At 35.1% G+C, this 17,672-nt stretch overlaps 1 protein-coding gene across 7 annotated transcripts in view; it reads right to left on the bottom strand.

The window, feature by feature from the left end:
* Iml1 (GATOR complex protein Iml1) overlaps nucleotides 1–17,672 on the bottom strand; it is a 283,312-nt gene that overhangs the window by 105,255 nt on the left and 160,385 nt on the right. For all 7 annotated transcript variants that reach the window (XM_085810857.1, XM_085810858.1, XM_085810852.1 and 4 more), the window contains 3 exons: nucleotides 11,341–11,428; nucleotides 11,147–11,263; nucleotides 2,704–2,789 (listed from right to left, as the gene is read on the bottom strand). In XM_085810857.1, the coding sequence (XP_085666983.1) occupies nucleotides 2,704–2,789; nucleotides 11,147–11,263; nucleotides 11,341–11,428 (291 nt within the window). The remainder of the gene's footprint in view (nucleotides 1–2,703; nucleotides 2,790–11,146; nucleotides 11,264–11,340; nucleotides 11,429–17,672) is intronic.

The following is a 17,672-nucleotide window of genomic DNA, read 5'->3' as shown; positions in this document are numbered from 1 at the left end:
TCGCCAAACCCTCGCCAAATAAACACCACCTGCGACCGGGGGAGATTAGGAATTTCAACAACCGTGCAAGGGTCCCAACGAAAGAACGCTGAAAACTCGCAAAAAGTGACTTTTCAACCGGAAAGAAGGCATTTCATCCCCCTTTAACTAAATCACAAGCGAAACGAAGAAAATTCTACTAATTAAAGCTCATAACTGAAATGCAATTACAGTTAGAAAAATGTAAGTTATGCCAAATTAAAGAGCTAATTTTTCTGCAACTAATGATATTAAATACTAAGAAATCAAATTAATTTTTGACATGAAAAACTGAGTTTATTACGTAGAAAGAAATACTTATCCATTGTTTGCGTGTACAAGATTGAAGACGCAGTTCGCGTAAACTCGGAAAGCCAAAATATATTACACTAGAATTAATAGGCCCAAAAAGAATATAACCAAACTTGTGTAGCTCAAATTTTGGATAATTACAAATTAAAATTTTGATTTTTATGAATCACTTAATTAAATTAAATTCGCTACACAACAATAACCATAAAAATCACAAGCCATGAAAAAATCAGATATATGGTAGTTCTAACGTGTTGTGCTGATGGCACAAAACTACCATCGTTTTTCATATTCAAAAGAAAAACTAAAAAAAAAAAAAAAAAAACTTCCAACGGGTGTAATTGTTCATGTTCATCCGAAAGGCTAGATGGACGAAGCTGGAATGAAACTATGGTTACAGAACGTATGGGCGGGGTGACCTGTTGGACTCTTAAGAAAACCCTCTTTTTTGGTTTTGGATCAGTTTAGTGCCCATAGAACTGAAACCATAATGAATAAAGCGAGAGAATTAAAAACCCAGATAGATGTCATTCCTGGTGGACTGATTAGCGAATTGCAGTCTTTTGATGTATCAGTGAATTAGCCATTTAAGGAAAAAGTGCGAGAACGATGGAACAAGTGGATAGGAGAGCCACATCACGCCCTCAGGTAGAATAAAGTGGTCCTCTATTTCACACGTGTGCGAGTGGGTAAAAAGATCTTGGCAGGACATAAAGGCTGAAGTAATTGTTAAGTCCTTTAAGAAGTGCAGAATCAGTAATGCTCTTGACGGAACAGAAGACGACGCATTATTCGAAGAAGGTGATGCTAGCGATGACAGAAACAGTAGTGATGACGATATTCTCGTCATCACTACTGTTATAATTAATATGTTTAGTATTGCATTCAATTATTGTTTACTTGGCTTTTACGAAACGTGAGAACTAAAGGAAACCACATTTTAAGTTATTGTGGTACCGCGCCTTCACACAGACTATTGAAACTTTTTTTTCCTTGTGTGTGGCCTTCTAAATAAGGATGCGTCTTGTATGCCAGTGCGTCTTATATGCCGTCAAATACGGTAGTCACCTCTGGCACATATTTTCCATCCACAATTTTACACTATTCTCATCCATCTACCACTTTTAAAGAAAATGTACAAAATTGTTTGATGGGAATTTTACTTTAGGAGTAGTTTTTCTGAATGAAAATGACATTCCATTTTAACTTTGTTCCATGCACGTTAATACTACTGTAAATGTGGTCTTTTCAAGGCCTGTACATAACTGGAACACTTCTGCCTTTTGATTCACAGTTCAATTGTCTATTAAGTTAATCTTTATTGGTGTTTCATCCTTATTTCTAACATCAGATAATGGAAAGTTGTATTTTTGCCTCATACCAATAACAACTTTGTGGAAACTCATGACTTTATGATTAAGATCTTCTGGCAATTTCTGTACAATTTTTAGTTTCTATCATATTACCAGATTCTTCTGTTCATGAAATGATTGCACCAACCTACTATTGCTTTAAATTCTTTTCCTTTTTTTGGATTGGCCCATTTTCACTTCAATGCATACGCACCTAATCATATTTCTTATAACAACATAACAATTCTGCTTCTGGTTTTATACCTATTCTGCAACATTATTTCCTAAATCCGGCAAGCAAGCTATTCTTTTTCTCATATTAAATTTCTTCACTGACATTTTTTTAAATAACATTTTCATTCTTTCTCCAATCTGTTACCGTCTTCTGTTTAACAGTTTTTAACTTGAAGCTTGCTTCATGTTTCCTTCTTTTTTTTTTGGTTCAATGATTAGACCCACACTTTACAAATTTTACACTGATTACATTTACAGCACAAAATATTTGATATATATATATTGTATTATATGATTATGTAATATAACCTACAATGAAATTTGTTAGAGGTACATATGAGTTTGTGATTTGCACATGCTTTTATAGACAGTGCTGCCAGATGCAAGAAAATAAAATTTGTTCCACATGATGATCACTGATCTAATTTAAATTCATAGGCCATTCATAGTTTGAGAGTTGTCTGATAGGACAGATATATGCTAAAACTATAAAACTTTGAAAACTTATACCTTATCTTATTTGCAGAAATATACGGTAACTTTATGTGAGAGAAAATGAAGAAATATAAATAACAGTAAAAAGAAAAGATAGGGGACTACTACAATTCCATTACATTTTCTCAACAAATTTGTGTTTCTTCCATTTCTATCTTGTCATAGCAATTTTAATTACTTTAAGAGTAAATATCATAAATGTTACATGAATAATTAATTATAATTTAAATCTTTGTGGCTTAGGTGTCTTTTTATTCAAGAGAGAGAGAGAGAGATAAAAGACTGAGCTTACCGAGGTCTGTACTGGGTAACAGTAATCCTAGGACCATCCAAATTTAGCTTGTGAAATATTCTCCCAATACTAAGTAAATATTCTTCCTAAAGTAATATATTTTTAGAACTCAATCTGGAATTTTCAAACATTTTTTCAAACTTAATTTTCTTTATATAATATAAAAAATTTCTTATTATATAATAATTATATATTCAATATTCAGAATTCAAATATAATGAAACAATCTAAAATACTGAAATCCTAAACAGCAAAAAAACATGGCACACATCAGACAAGAATATCCATTATACTCACATAAAAACATTCAAATACATTGATATTGGTTAGATCCTGATATATTATCACATAAAACTAATAAAAATACCTACCAAATCTATTAGACTAACATACTTGACTGGATGTGGTCAAATACCCAGTGATATATATATATATATATATATATGATGTTTAAAAATGAAAGATGAAGTGAAACTTAAATACACTTAGAATACAACTGTACAGACTGAAAAAAAAAAATTTTTTTTTAAACCTAATAATTACAGCTAAAAATTTTCACACACAGAAAATTCTCTTTCGCTAAAATAACATAGGTCTTCAAGAAAGTGATTATTTTTAGATACACAAATGGCAAATCTTAGGTGCTAGAGCAAGAAAGGTAAAATTGTAAAATTATGTTTAAAAAAATCACAAGTAGGGACGTAAGTACAAACATGGACAACAAAAACACTTCAAAATGAAGTAAAGAGTGTGGAATTTTTAAATTATAAAAGAATAAGAAATTCATTAAAACCTTTTTTTCTCAACAGTTGAATTTTCCTCATTCAAAGAGTTATCTTTTAAAGCAATATTTAGCCTTTAAAAATGCAATCAAATATTTAATTTTGCAATTGGAAGAATTTATTTCATTGGGTGGACTATAAAGGAATAACTATAAAAAGTTGCTTGATCAAATCTTAAAACATGGCGAAGCCCACCAGAGCCCTTAAATAAAAGGTCTCTGGCTCTTCTTTTATGTAACTTTAGCATAATTTCAGCATAAAATTTTGGATCTTGAAAATTTTACTTAAATAATAAGTCTACCTTAAAAGCCGATTTTAACTGAACATATGCCTGTCTTTCTCTGGAAAAAATAGCATTTTGATGGTCACAGAAAAAGTCAAGATTCCTAAGAGAAAAATTGTAAATCCCTCAGAATATTGACCAGAACATAAAAAGAGCAAAATCATATTCTGTAGCTTAGCAGACGTTAACTCTTATTCTTCAGATAAAGCATTGCCTGAAATCGATTTTTATTTCAATTCAAATTATTGTTTCAAATTAAAAATATTTATATTGAGATAATAATTGCATATGCTGTTATGAATATATTTGCTCTTCTGTGAAATATTATTAAACAGCTAAGTTTAATTTAAGTCTATTTGTACCCTATAGTGTCATACATTTTTGTGGCTAATTTTTGGTTACATTAAACCCTATGATTGAGTCTCCCCATATGATTTAGGTCAACAAAAATAATATTAGACCTTTGCCGGACAAGATGGGTCACGTGGCATAAGGCCTACCAGCATTTTTATCAAAGCTTTTTCGATATCACTGAAACCCTAGAGTACACTGTGTACTCAACCAAACCAGATACTTATGTACGTAATCAATGGTCTGTGCAATGTAAGTGTTGCCGAATTCAATCATTTCATCTGCTTTCATTGTAACATTCATAACAGCAGATCATTATCTATCTCATTCAGAAGGAATTACAGTTAAACTTTTGGGATGAGTTATTGATCGTGAAAGCCTATAACATGATTCAGGAAATAATTTTTATATTTCTAAGCATGAAAATGTAGAAAAGAGTTTTGAGAGTATATATGATCATGCTTGGCAAGTGTGTAAAAATTTAGAACTCAAAGTGCCATTCATCATTCCAAAGCAAGTCTATCGAAATAATGCTTATTGTGATTCTGTGTTTAATTATAACAAAACTATTTTAGCAACCCATTTACTTGACCATCTCATTTTTCATTTAAAATCTCAATTTTGAAATTTAGAAAAGACTGCATCCCTGTTTTGCATACTACCATCAGTTTGCTCTGATCGTGTAAATGAAATTGCAGTAAATGAGTTGAACATGACATATAAAGATGATTTATCCTCTCCGGAACTTCTAAACGAAAAGATGAAACTTTGACAATGGCATTTTTATGTCTATTCCCAAAGCAAAGCTCCCAGACACCCTAGTTTTGGCTTTAAAAGTTTCGAATAAAATGTTTTTCCCAAATATTAATGTGCTTTTGCCCATAGCAGCTATATCGCTGACAGCATCTTGCGAATGTGACCATTCCGCAAGTCCTTTGAGAAGGTTAGAAAACTATAATAAAGATACTACGATGGAAGCGCACAAAAGTTCTTTGGCATTAATGCATATTGATTATACAAAATAAATATCAGTTGACAAAGTTATTAATATATTTGCCAGTTTACAGCCACGAAAACTGGAATTCGGGAATGATTTAATTGATGAACCAAAATGAAAGGCCAGAAAAATGTTTGTCTCTTTTTCATTATTTTTATTTGCAATTTAATTTTATGTGCAAAATAAACGATGCATTTACAACTTTTATGTATTTAATTCAATATCTTTATTATATAATTATACAGCACATAAATATGGATTTTATGTATTTATTTATCTTTATAGTTGTATTATGAAACCAAAGTAAGATGAATTTCAAAATTCTTTTCATATTTCTTTGTGCATATGTGAGTGCATATGTCAGAAAATTTTATTTTTGTTATTTATTATTTCCTTTATTATGCTTTAACTTTTTTGCAATGGCACACCATTGTTTAAGACGCTCGTGTGGGATGGAAGGGAATCGAAGGCAGTTACCATACAGGATGGAGGTTTTGCATCGCTAAGCCCAATTTGATACCCTACTTCTAGCATCGCAGTTTTTGGTATCATTTTAGATTATTACTTGAGCTCTTATATATGTTAAAATTAGCACTTAATAATGCTCTTTTCTTTATTTTACATGAAAATATATTTAAAAAATTGCTTATCTTGTAAAATAATTTTCAGAAGCGCTATTCAAATTATTCCAAAGTTTTAATTGATAAAATCCATCAATAAAGTTTAAAATTAAAAAACAACACAATAAAGACTATTTACAGTAAGAAGTAACAAAATTTAAAATGAAGACTGTGGTAAATCTCGCAGCATGGAGAAGTACCACTTTCTATTTAGCTCTTAGAAAAAGTATCACTTTCTAACTTTTAAGAAAATGAATCATCACTCTCATCTGCATTAGTAAATGGTTCATTAACAATATGAGGTATTCCTCCTCTGATAAATAGTGCCTTCCCACCATAATAGACTAGAGGCGAAGCTTTCTAAAATAAGAGAAGAAACGGAAATAAATCTGAAAGCAATGCAAAGCGTAACAGAACTCCACATTGTAACCCTAAAAGACCGTACATAGTAGAGGAAAAAAATAGAATAAAAAAAGGAATTTGATATAAATCAGACACATGAATGTTTATATTAGCACGCGGCGATTTAAAGAGCCTACCTCTGTTTACACTTTCCCTCCCCCCCTTCTCAACAGTTGATGAGTAAAATACCAAAGTCAGGCAGAATTATTTTGTATAATATGTAAATATATAAATACCTAAATTAAGATTAAAAAGTAAATTTAAAAAAGCTAAGGAAGACATTTTAATAATCATGAATTGAAATTCATATAAAAAATAACTCACTAATAATTGTAGATATCAGTATAAGCTACTGATGTAAAAACAAAGGCAGAAGTTATAAGATTGCAGTGATAAGAATGAAATGGCAGACAAAGATACAGAAAAATTCATCTCACCCTGCAGCAAAAGTGCCCCAGCGGCTTAGTGGGAATTTCAGTGAACACTGATAGTTTGACCTGTGTTCAATTTCAGGTGAAGAGGCTGGCTGCATAGGCATTCCCATTTTTTTCTACATATATAATGTGGTTATGAGCCAGTTTCCCTCAGAAGGTTTTCCACAAAGACATCTTTCTTGTTATTAGTTATGTATATGTATCAGTTATGTTTTATTTCTGTCATTATCCTTTAATTTTGATGACCAGTGTAATAGCAATATAAAAATATGAGTTGAACACAAGACATAAAAAAACTAATTAGGAGTATCTTTAAATATATCAATATTTTTCTAAAGTTTTTCATTGCAATGCTTAGGCTTTAAAAGCATGGTGCTTATAGCTGTAAGAAAACTTGAAAAGAATTTTCTCATTAAATAATTGTTATTTATTAAGCTTTACAAGGCTTGCTATTTATATTTCTGGCCTAATAATGAAAAAACAAATATTTATGATCAAAATTGGTTTTATTGTTTTTCAAAATGTTCTTCATGAAGGTCAATACACTTTTTCATGCATTTGAAACAATTCTCAGAGCACTTTTTTCACAATTGAGGTAACTCCAAAACATGCGTTTTGGATCTATTGTTCGCTTCTTCAGGTGTCGCAAATTGCCGATCACATAATTTATTTTTGACGTGCGGGAATATAAAAAAGTCAATGAGTACCAAATCAGGGCTGTACGGTGAGATAACTCATCAATTCAATGTTCTGGCCCAACAAAAATTCCTTTGTTTGAGCCGATGTGTAAGAACTCGCATTGTCATGATGAAGAATGATTTGCTGCATTGCCTTCATTGGTAAATCATTCTTCATCATGAGAATGCGAGCCACCATGATGCACTGCTTTCATGGCAAATCATTCTTCATCATAACAATGCAATCATTCTTCATTCGCCTTTAATTGGGGATGAGTTTTCGCCAATGAAATTTGAAAAAAAGCAGAAGAATCTGCGTTTTTCAATTTCTCCAATGACTTCTGGCAAACAAATGGTCGTTTCATTTGTTTGCCATTCAGAAATGACTATCGTGCATTGCTCTAATGCCACTGTCCCCACATGACCAGTAACGTCGAAGACAATTTCTTTCGATGAGCTTCTTCCTCTGCAAATGAGTTTTGTTGGATTTGTCTTGCCTTGGAAGAGCCATACAAGCGACTGCTGTTTTGTTTCAGGCTCGTATGCATAGATGCATAATTCATCACACATATACGAGGGCTATCCAGAAAGTAGATTACGTTTTGGAATAAAAAAATAAACAAAGTATAGGAAACAAATTTTATTATATACAGATGAAAGCCACACTCAAATACTACTTTTCTACATAGTCACCATACAAATTAAGGCATTTATCGTAGCGATGTACGAGCTTGGAAATTCCTTCGTCGAAAAATTCGGCCGCCTGCGCCTTCAACCACTTCGTTACCTCTTCTTGCAGCTGTGCGTCGTCATCAAAACGCTGCATAGCCAGCCACTTCTTCATTGCTGGGAATAGGTGGAAGTCGCTCGGTGCCAGGTCGGGACTGTACGGCGGATGAGGAAACAACTCCCACTTAAAAGATTCAAGAACTTTACGAGTGACATTTGCCGTGTGGGGCCGGGCGTTGTCGTGAATCAACAAGATCTTAGAGCTCAACATTCCTCTGCGCTTGTTTTGAATTGCTCTTCTGAGTTTTTGGAGAGTTTGGCAATACCTTTGAGAGTTTATTGTAGTGCCTCTTTCCAGGAAGTCCACCAAAATTACACCTTTTCTGTCCCAAAAAACAGTCGCCATCATCTTCCTTGCCGACATTGTTTGCATGCATTTCTTGGGTTTTTGGGGAGAACTTGTGTGCCCCCACTGCATTGATTGCAATTTCGTTTCACAGTTCACATGTTTCACCCATGTTTCGTCACCAGTAACGATGCGATCGAGTAAAGAGTCACCATCCTTATGGTAAGCGTCCAAAAAGTTCAACGCTGCAGCCATTCGCTGATTTTTGTGGTCCTCTGTCAAGATTTTTGGAATCCATCTTGCACAAAACTTGTGGTAACCAAGCTTTTCGCTGATGATTTCGTGCAACAAACTTCGCGAAATTTGTGGAAAACTCAAAGAAAGTTCTGTTATTGTGAAATTTCGATTTTCACGGACTTTAGCATCGACTTTTTTGAGAAGTTCGGTGGTCACTATGCTGGGTCTCCCACTTCGATCTTCGTCGTGAACATTGGTTCGGCCATTTTGAAATCTTATGACCCACTGACGCACTCCACCTTCAGTGATAATGTTGTCCCCATACACTTCACGAAGCTGCCGATAGATTTCTATCGGTTTACAGTTTTTTGCAGTCAGAAACCTTATTACTGAGCGCACCTCGCGGGATTTTCAATTAACGCAGACATTTCAAACCGTCACAGTATCTGAACGGAGCACAGCACGAACCTCTCACTAGCACGGCTAGATGCAGACTGAGCTGCGCAAAGCTCTGACCCCAAGATGGCCGCGCTAGCCCCGCCCCTAGCGGACACAGACGGAAACGTAATCTACTTCCTGGATGGCCCTCGTAGATGTTACACACAGCCTTTGATGCATCTTGAACATATTCTCCAACATTTCCTTGCTGCAATCGACACAAGCTTTCTTTTGAGCATTTGTCAGGCTATGCGGGATCCAACATGAACAAGCCTTTTTTATGGCCAAATGTTTATGTGATATCTTATTGATGCTTGTCATACTAATGCCCAAAGATACCTCAATCTTCACAGTGTGTCACATGACGATCTTGCTTTATCAGTTCACGCAAAGCATCGATATTTTCTGGCACTACAACCAATTTTGGAAGACTTTCATGGAATCGTCCTGCCACAAACGTCGACCATGACAGAATTTGTTATACCACTGTTTTACAGTGCTGTAGGAAGGTGCTTTATCCCTGTATAAAGAATTAACTTCATCGAAGCATTCTTGTCTTGATACTCCACCTCAAAAATTATGAAAAATAATCGCATGGAAATGTTCACAAGTCAATTCCATTTTTTGCATGAGATGAATTTTTCAATTTATTGTCAATTTACTTTCAATTTACAATTTTATTTTCAATTTCTGAAGAAGTTATGTTTTAAAATATCAGACTTTTGATAGGAATTGTCTGTGACCACCTAACAACTCTTACTGTTGCCATGGCCAGAAATATAAATAGCAACCTTCGTAATAAAACATCCAACCTCTCTCTCCAGAAAGCTCAATGAATGTATCTATAGTTACAGTGTCTTACATAAAACAGCTGTTACTGTCCTTTGAAGTAATCCACATTGCTGCTAATGCACATCTGGGAATGGCTGTACAAGTCTTGGAAACTTCCGCATATTTGAATTCGGAGATGGCCTTCAGCTGGTTCGTAACATTACATTGGATGTCCAAAAACCTGTCCCTTCAGGACTGATTTCAATTTGGGAAACAAGAAAAAGTCCAGGAGAGGCAAATCTGGGATGTATAGTGCGTGATTCAGGCAAAACGTTTACCTGTTCGCCAGGAGCTTCTGCACCAGAAAGACAGTGTGTGGTTTGACATTGTTGTGTAGCAGGGTCCAGTTAGCATGCTTGGCATACTGGTGACATACCAGCTTGATTCGTTAATCAGCAGACGTTTCAGTATTTCCACATACGTAGCTGCATTTAACATGGTGCCCTCAGGGAGGAATTCTTTATGGGTGTGCCCCTCTTCTTTATGGATGAGTCAAAGAACACCATGAGCATTGGCTTGATGTGGGATTTCTCACATCTTCTTGCTTTTCGGCAACCCTGGACTCAGCCACTCCTTATTTTAATACTTGCCTTCAAGGTCATACTCCATCAGGTCTCATTACCTGCGCCGATGGCTTTTAGGAAATTTGCGTTTCAATTCGCCACATTGATGAGGTCTTCATATGCATCAAGCCAAAGTTGCATTTGTTCTAGCATCAAAGTGTGGGTCATGAGTCGGAAGCAATGCTTATGTTAACCTAAATTATGGGTCACTATGAGGTCAGCCATCTCCTCACCAATTCCCACTCTTTCCAGTATCATTCACACTTTCACATGACAATCCTGGGTCAAAAGTTTCTTCATTTTCTGTATATTGTCAAGGGTGCTTGCAGTTGCAGGCCGATCACTCTGGAGGGAGTCTTCAGTGGTATCCTACCATTCTCAAAAAGATTTAAACCATTCATACACATACCTTTAAGGTGATAGCACAGTCTTTGTAAACTGTTATCATCATTTCATGAGTCTCTTTTATTTATTTTCCAAGCCTGAATCAGAAAAGTACATTTGTTCCCTGATTCCAATTCAGTTTTAACTAACAGTACCTTCATTCTACAATGAGCTGTTTTCACATGATAAAACACACTTGCAGCACCGCTGCTCAAGAACTGGTTCACAGTCTTGACTATCCGGGCGTGGGTTGCACTGGTAGTACACTCTTACGACTGAGAGCACTATGACATCATTCACTGAACTTTATGGACAGAGGGTGTACATCAGAAAATTATAAATATCTATGAAACAAGGAAAACAAATTACCAATGTCTCAGACTTTTGCTGTCCTTTAAATAATGCAGAGGTATATTGAGGGCTGGAACTGACTTGATTCATAGAATATGGAGTATGTTGTTTTGAAAGCAGTATAATTTGGAAACCCTGAAAATAATTAACTATCAATAATTGAACAAACAAAAGACTATGTAAAATATTATTCTTAATTGTATTTTAAGTACCTGCTGCAGTCTCTGGCAGATAAGTTCTTTATACACTTCTGGTGTTGTTAAAGAGCGACGTGTCTGATCTTCATCATTTTGAAAGTACCTATTAGAAATGTACAAGAACAATCATATTATTGTCTTATAATTATTGGCAATTTTTATTAGATACTTTTTCTAATTTTTAATATAATTTTTAGACAGTCTACACACTTATACTAACAATCATGGTTTTAGTTACAGCACTAGAGTGTACTGCACTCCAGGAGCTGGAACATGTCATGCTGATTCCGATTAGAAATAAGATAATCACTGGGATAACACAGCTAGCCCTCTATGGGGTGCGCCAGAGGAAAACAGGCATGCTTGCCCTGTCCTTCACTTCATCACTTTTCATAACCGTGCAGTCGTCAACCCCACCGACAGCCCTCCTACATACTGGACTACCAGGACTCAGGGGTGACCTGATATCACTTTAGCCACCAGTGGTATACATAATAATATTCACAAGTGGAAGGTTAGTGAAACCCCATCGTTCAGTGACCATTGCTACACTGAGTTCAGAATTGATTCAGAGCACCAATTTATAACAAAGAACAGATAGAAAACGAAGTACATAAACCTCAACAAATTTAAAGATGCACTCTCAACCCATATTGAAAGTCTCGTTGCACAATGCAACAGTTGCATCAGTGGTAAAGACATCGATGCTATGCATGAAGATCTTATACAAAAACTGCTCTCAGTGTGGGAAAATGTCTCGAAAAGGAAAAATTACGCAGCCATGAAATGCACCCCTTGGTGGAGCACCACGCTGACTACTGAATGCAGCAAAGTCCGTGCCCTAAGGCGCAGAATGCAAGCATGCAAGGATCCCTTAGAAAGAGAAACAACTCTCTAAGTTTTCAAAAGCACATAGCTGCTTACAAAAGACAGCTTGCAAAAGCGAAGTTTTCATCCTGGAAAGAGTACTGTACAAACACTGCAAATAAGTTCGAAACAATCTTCTGTATCGCACATGGTAAGATGTTTACACCTACTAATCTTACTGCCACAATAAGCCACAGAGCAAAAACTAGCACAGAAGTAGTCGCACACATTCTGGAGAATATCTTTAGACCTGATAACGCAGACACAGATAACTCCGCACATAAAAATGTCAGAGCCGGTGTTGAGCAATATTACAATACCAAGAAAACAGATTTTGAACCGCTACCAAGCGCCAAAGAAATGAGCGACATTGTTAAAGCATTAATCATCAATAAAGCCCCAGGTCCTGATGGGATAGATAATAGCATTCTGCAAGCCATTAACAGTACACATCCAGTGCTAATGTTTCCCAACTGGCATGAAACTTGGGGAGGTGGTGCTCTTCCTCAAAGCGAAAAAAGACCCTAATGTACCGATGTCTTACCGGCCTATTTGCCTTCTTCCTGCCTTGGGTAAAGTACTAGAGAGAGTCATCCTTTAAAGACTCAAACACTATATCCTGTCTGGACAAAGCATAAGTGACAAACAATATGGCTTCATTCCTGGCAGATCGGTGGATCACATGCTGCAGCATCTACGAAAAAAATAGCAGATAACAGAAGAAATAACCATCATAGTCTCATTATATCTGTAGACATACAGGGCACCTTCAACTCGTTGTGGAGGCCCAAAGTACTGAAGAGATTACAGGACATGGGTTGCCCTAAGACATAGACTCCAACCTGCAGCAGAACTTGTCAGTAGTCAACGCACGAATGACATTTTCACAACTTTGCGTGCGTAACGCATGTTGTAATTAACTATTCATTAATTTTTAATTAATTGTAATCAATTTTGTTACATTTAAAATCCATATACATATAAAACTGAATAATTAAAAATATGCCTTGTAAATTATATGCACATTTAAATAGAAATTTTCATTTAACTCCTCAAACATGTATATCACTAAATCTACTATTATATGAAAAAAGCAAATATTTTAAATCACTACTAATCAGAGAAAATCAGAATCCATAAATCATATATCTTTACTCTGGATTTGATTTCTGCAGGAAAATAAAATTTAAATAACCAAGAGTAATACACATTAGTATTAAAAAAAATACTTATAATTTACTTAAACTTAGCAAGCTTAAGTTCTGATTTTGAGAATGTTTTTTTATAACACAATTCTTCATTTGCCTGCATACTTATTTTTTCAATCAAAACTGCTTCAAGAGTTTTAGGACCTAAATTTGGTCGAAATTGTGTCTGATTTTTTTTTTAACAATAGAAAAAATTCTTTCGCAAGCTGCATTCGAATGAGGTATTACTAAGACAGCAAGCATTCCAGTAGGCAATACTTTGTATTTAATACACCCATTCATATTTTTTAATTTGGCAATTTCTCCCCATGCTATATCAATATGCAAATCTGCAATTTCTTTCGAATCATCTACTTGATACATGGAAAAGTCAATTTCCACTTGATTAAGATACTTTTCATCAATAACGGATGGAAAAGTATTCATCAAGTAAAGAACAAATGAAAATGATACTTCAGTCCTCAAGTTGATGTCAGCAACTTCAGCATGTTTTAGAAATGGATCACTTAGTGGAAATTTATCTATTATATATGAACATGTAGATACAAAAAAAACTTGCACAGAATTGAAAAATGATTTTACTTCATTTTCATTGAACTTGGCATTTTTTAAATATAGTCTTGCTTCCGCACCATTCACTAAATTTTCATTTTCTTTTTGTTTACTATACTTTTGAAATGAAAGAGATGTTAGAGTAAAATCTTCATTTTCGTTAGAAATTACTGATGGTTTCACGAATCTAACAAATAAATTCATTAAAAGTTCAACAAGTTCTCTTCTCAATTTATATATATAAGGAGCTTGTTGTTGCAAATTAATATTTACTGTTATAAACAAAGGCAAAGTATTTTTCAAAAATGACAAGTACACTTTGGTGGTAGGTGATTGTAAAATTTTTTTTTTTTTTTAATGTTCTGCGATTTCTTTCCTTCATTCTCACTGTTATCTGGTTGATCTCCAAAAATATTTATCACAGCACCCCACTGTTCTAAAATCCTTGTTATAGATTCTAAAAGAGACAATCATCTTGTACTGCAATATTTCAAAATTTTATGAGATTTTCCATTCTGTCCCAAAATTTGTTAAGCAACTTTGAAGCTATGCTTCCGTTTCGAACTTATCTCCAAATAAAAATATACATCTATTAACAACATTTCGATTTCTAAACCAATTAATTTTTCAGTAGCCTTTTTTGCAGCTATATACAAGAGGTGGCATGGACAACCTCGGATGAATTTACTTGGTTGATGCATTTTGATAAACGATGCTACACCTTTAAGCTTTCCAATCATATTACTAGCATTATCTGAAGAAAATGATAAGCAATTTTTTCATTCTAAACATTTGCTTTTAAAGTTTTCATTTATACAATTAAAAATACTGTACGTTCCGTTGTTTAAAAATAGTGGACTGTAAATTAACTTGATATTACTTCAGTATAGAACTCAAAAAACCTCAGACTCCTAACGTTGACCGAAACTTCTTTATTGACTTTCAAATAGTAAGTTACTTGAGGAACGGCGAAGACCACACAAACTCCGACTTCAGTGGCGGCTTACCAACACAAACTCAGAAGAACCTCTGCCTAGTTGAAACTCCAGTAATTCACAGCAACCTCGAAGCTCTAACCGCGAGCTTTAAAAACCTAACAAATTTGCGTCTACGCCGCTCCTCGGTACAAAGAAAGAAATACAATTTGCATAACATCGAACATACCCCCAGCCTTGAAGTCCCAAGGGGGTTCAAACAATAAATTTAAACTATTGAACTGCATAAACCTGAAAAAAAAATTAAAGTCTCTAAATCAAGAATTAAATGGCAAAGCGCATAGCTTTGCTATAGGTCGTTTTATTTCACCATTAGACGTGCGTAAACTCACCACTCGAACTTTCTCATCCAGACAGGGATGCACTTTAATAATTCTACCTAATTTCCAACGTAGCGGAGGTAGATTTTCGTTCTTAATAAGAACCATATCACCAATCTTCAGGTCTTGTTGTACCTTGCACCACTTGGGTCTCTGCTGCAATCTAGATAAATACTCACTGCTCCAACGATTCCAGAAATGTTGAAATAACCTTTGCACATTCCTCCAACGGTCACTGCAGCTCATGGTTTCTTGAATTTGGTTAGATTCTGGAATAGCGCTTAAAGCCGCTCCGGTTAAAAAGTGTCCTGGTGTTATCGCCTCCAAGTCGCTACAATCACTTGAAGCTGGTACTAAAGGCCTAGAATTAAGACAGGATTCAATTTGGGTTATTAATGTCAAAAATTCCTCATATGTTAAAATAAGTGTTCCTAAACATCTTTTTAAGTGATGTTTCATAGACTTGATACCCGCTTCCCAAAGCCCTCCAAAATGAGGGGCAGAGGGAGGATTAAATAACCATTTAATATTTTCTGAAGAAATATAACCCTGTAGCTGTTCATCACGTTGAACAATAGAAAAGGCTTTCCTTAATTCTTTATTAGCTCCTATAAAATTCGTTGCACAATCACTGTGAATTTCACACAGTTTGCCTCTACGAGCTATAAACCGCTTAAGTGTCGCGAGGAATGATTTTGTTGAAAGATCTCCAACTAATTCTAAGTGTATTGCTCTTGTAGTAAAACAAATAAATAGACATACGTAACACTTAAAGATTTTGACTCCTCTACCAGGACGATATTTAACGTTAAATGGTCCTGCTAAATCAATCCCTACACGAGAAAAAGCTCTACTTTGAGTAACTCTTGAAGCGGGTAAATCTGCCATTAGCTGAGTTGCAGTTTGCACTCTAACTCTACGGCAGATAACACATTGGTTTATACACTTTCTTATAATATCTCTAGCATTCACAATCCAAAATCTATGTCGTATGACAGAAGTGAGTAGCTGCGTACCTGCGTGAAGATACGTGTCATGATAATGCTTAATAATTAAACGCGTAATATTGTGATTCTTAGGTAAAATCATAGGATGTTTCTGATTATTTGAAACTGCAGAGTTTCTGAGCCTTCCGTCTACACGCATTACTCCCGCGGAATCCAAGAAAGGACTTAAAGACAGTAATTTACTTGATGTCTTCAAGGGTTTACCAGATTCTAAACAGAATAATTCTTCTGGAAATTCGGCTCTTTGCACAATCCTAACAATCATAGAAGTAACTTTACAGAATTCTTCAGTAGATAAATAACCCTTTATACGCTCTGTAGGTAACTTGCTACAATTATTTCTAAATCTTAAACACCACGCTAACACTCGACATAACTTTAACCATGATGAAAATCTTGAAAACACACTAGGCTCTTCAAATTTGGAAATATTTGAACTGAAACTCTTTTTTCAATTCCTTCAACATAACCTCACCCTCTAATTCTACACTTGAATTTTGCTGTACATGAATTATGGATTCGTTTAACCACTGCGGTCCCTTCATCCATAACTCACATTGTAGGAATTCTGATGGAATAAAACCTCTGGTCCCACAGTCTGCAGGATTTTCTTTCCCAGCAACATAATTCCATTGAATACCTGGAACAGCTTCCTGGATTTTTGCAACTCGATTTGCCACAAAAGGTAGCCAACGGCGAGGTTCGGACGAAACCCATGCCAATGTAACCCGCGAGTCGGTCCATGCGTAAATATTGTTAATAGGCAGTTCTATGCATGATAATACTGCATGTAAGAGGTTGGTTAAAAGTAACGCAGCACACAGCTCTAGTCTCGGAAGAGACTGGGTTTTTAAGGGCGCTACTCTGTTTTTCCTTGTCAGAAGGCTGACTTTGACTGACGAATCAAGGTTGATTGTACGGAGATAGATGACTGCACAATAAGCCTTTTCTGAAGCGTCGCAGAAAGCATGGATTTCTATCACTACTGCCTTCGAACTCAAGACATACCTCGGAAATTGTAAGCTTGAAAGTAAGGGCAATTCTAGATAGAAACGCTTCCATTTCCTACTTATTCTCTTATCAACGAGTTCATCCCAACCCAGCTGTAAGTTCCATAACTCTTGTAATAATATTTTCGCGTATATTATTGTTGGCGCTAACCATCCTATTGGATCAAAGATTTTGGCTACTTCTGATAAAATAGTCCTCTTAGTAAACTCTTTATCACTTATGGATACCGAAAAGTGAAACATATCACTAGAGTTATTCCAATTAATTCCCAATACTTTTACTTTCTTGTCACTGTTTATTTCAAGAGAAATACTGGATTCTCGTAAGCACTCGGGAATATTCTCTAAAATAGCTGAACTGTTTGAAATCCACTTCCTTAAGCGAAAT

Source organism: Stegodyphus dumicola, chromosome 2 (assembly GCF_044657685.1).
Source record: "Stegodyphus dumicola isolate Sdum_Otavi_A_Nest chromosome 2, ASM4465768v1".
In the NCBI taxonomy this organism is placed as follows: Eukaryota; Metazoa; Arthropoda; class Arachnida; order Araneae; family Eresidae; genus Stegodyphus; species Stegodyphus dumicola.
This window is presented reverse-complemented; position numbering and strand designations above follow the sequence as displayed.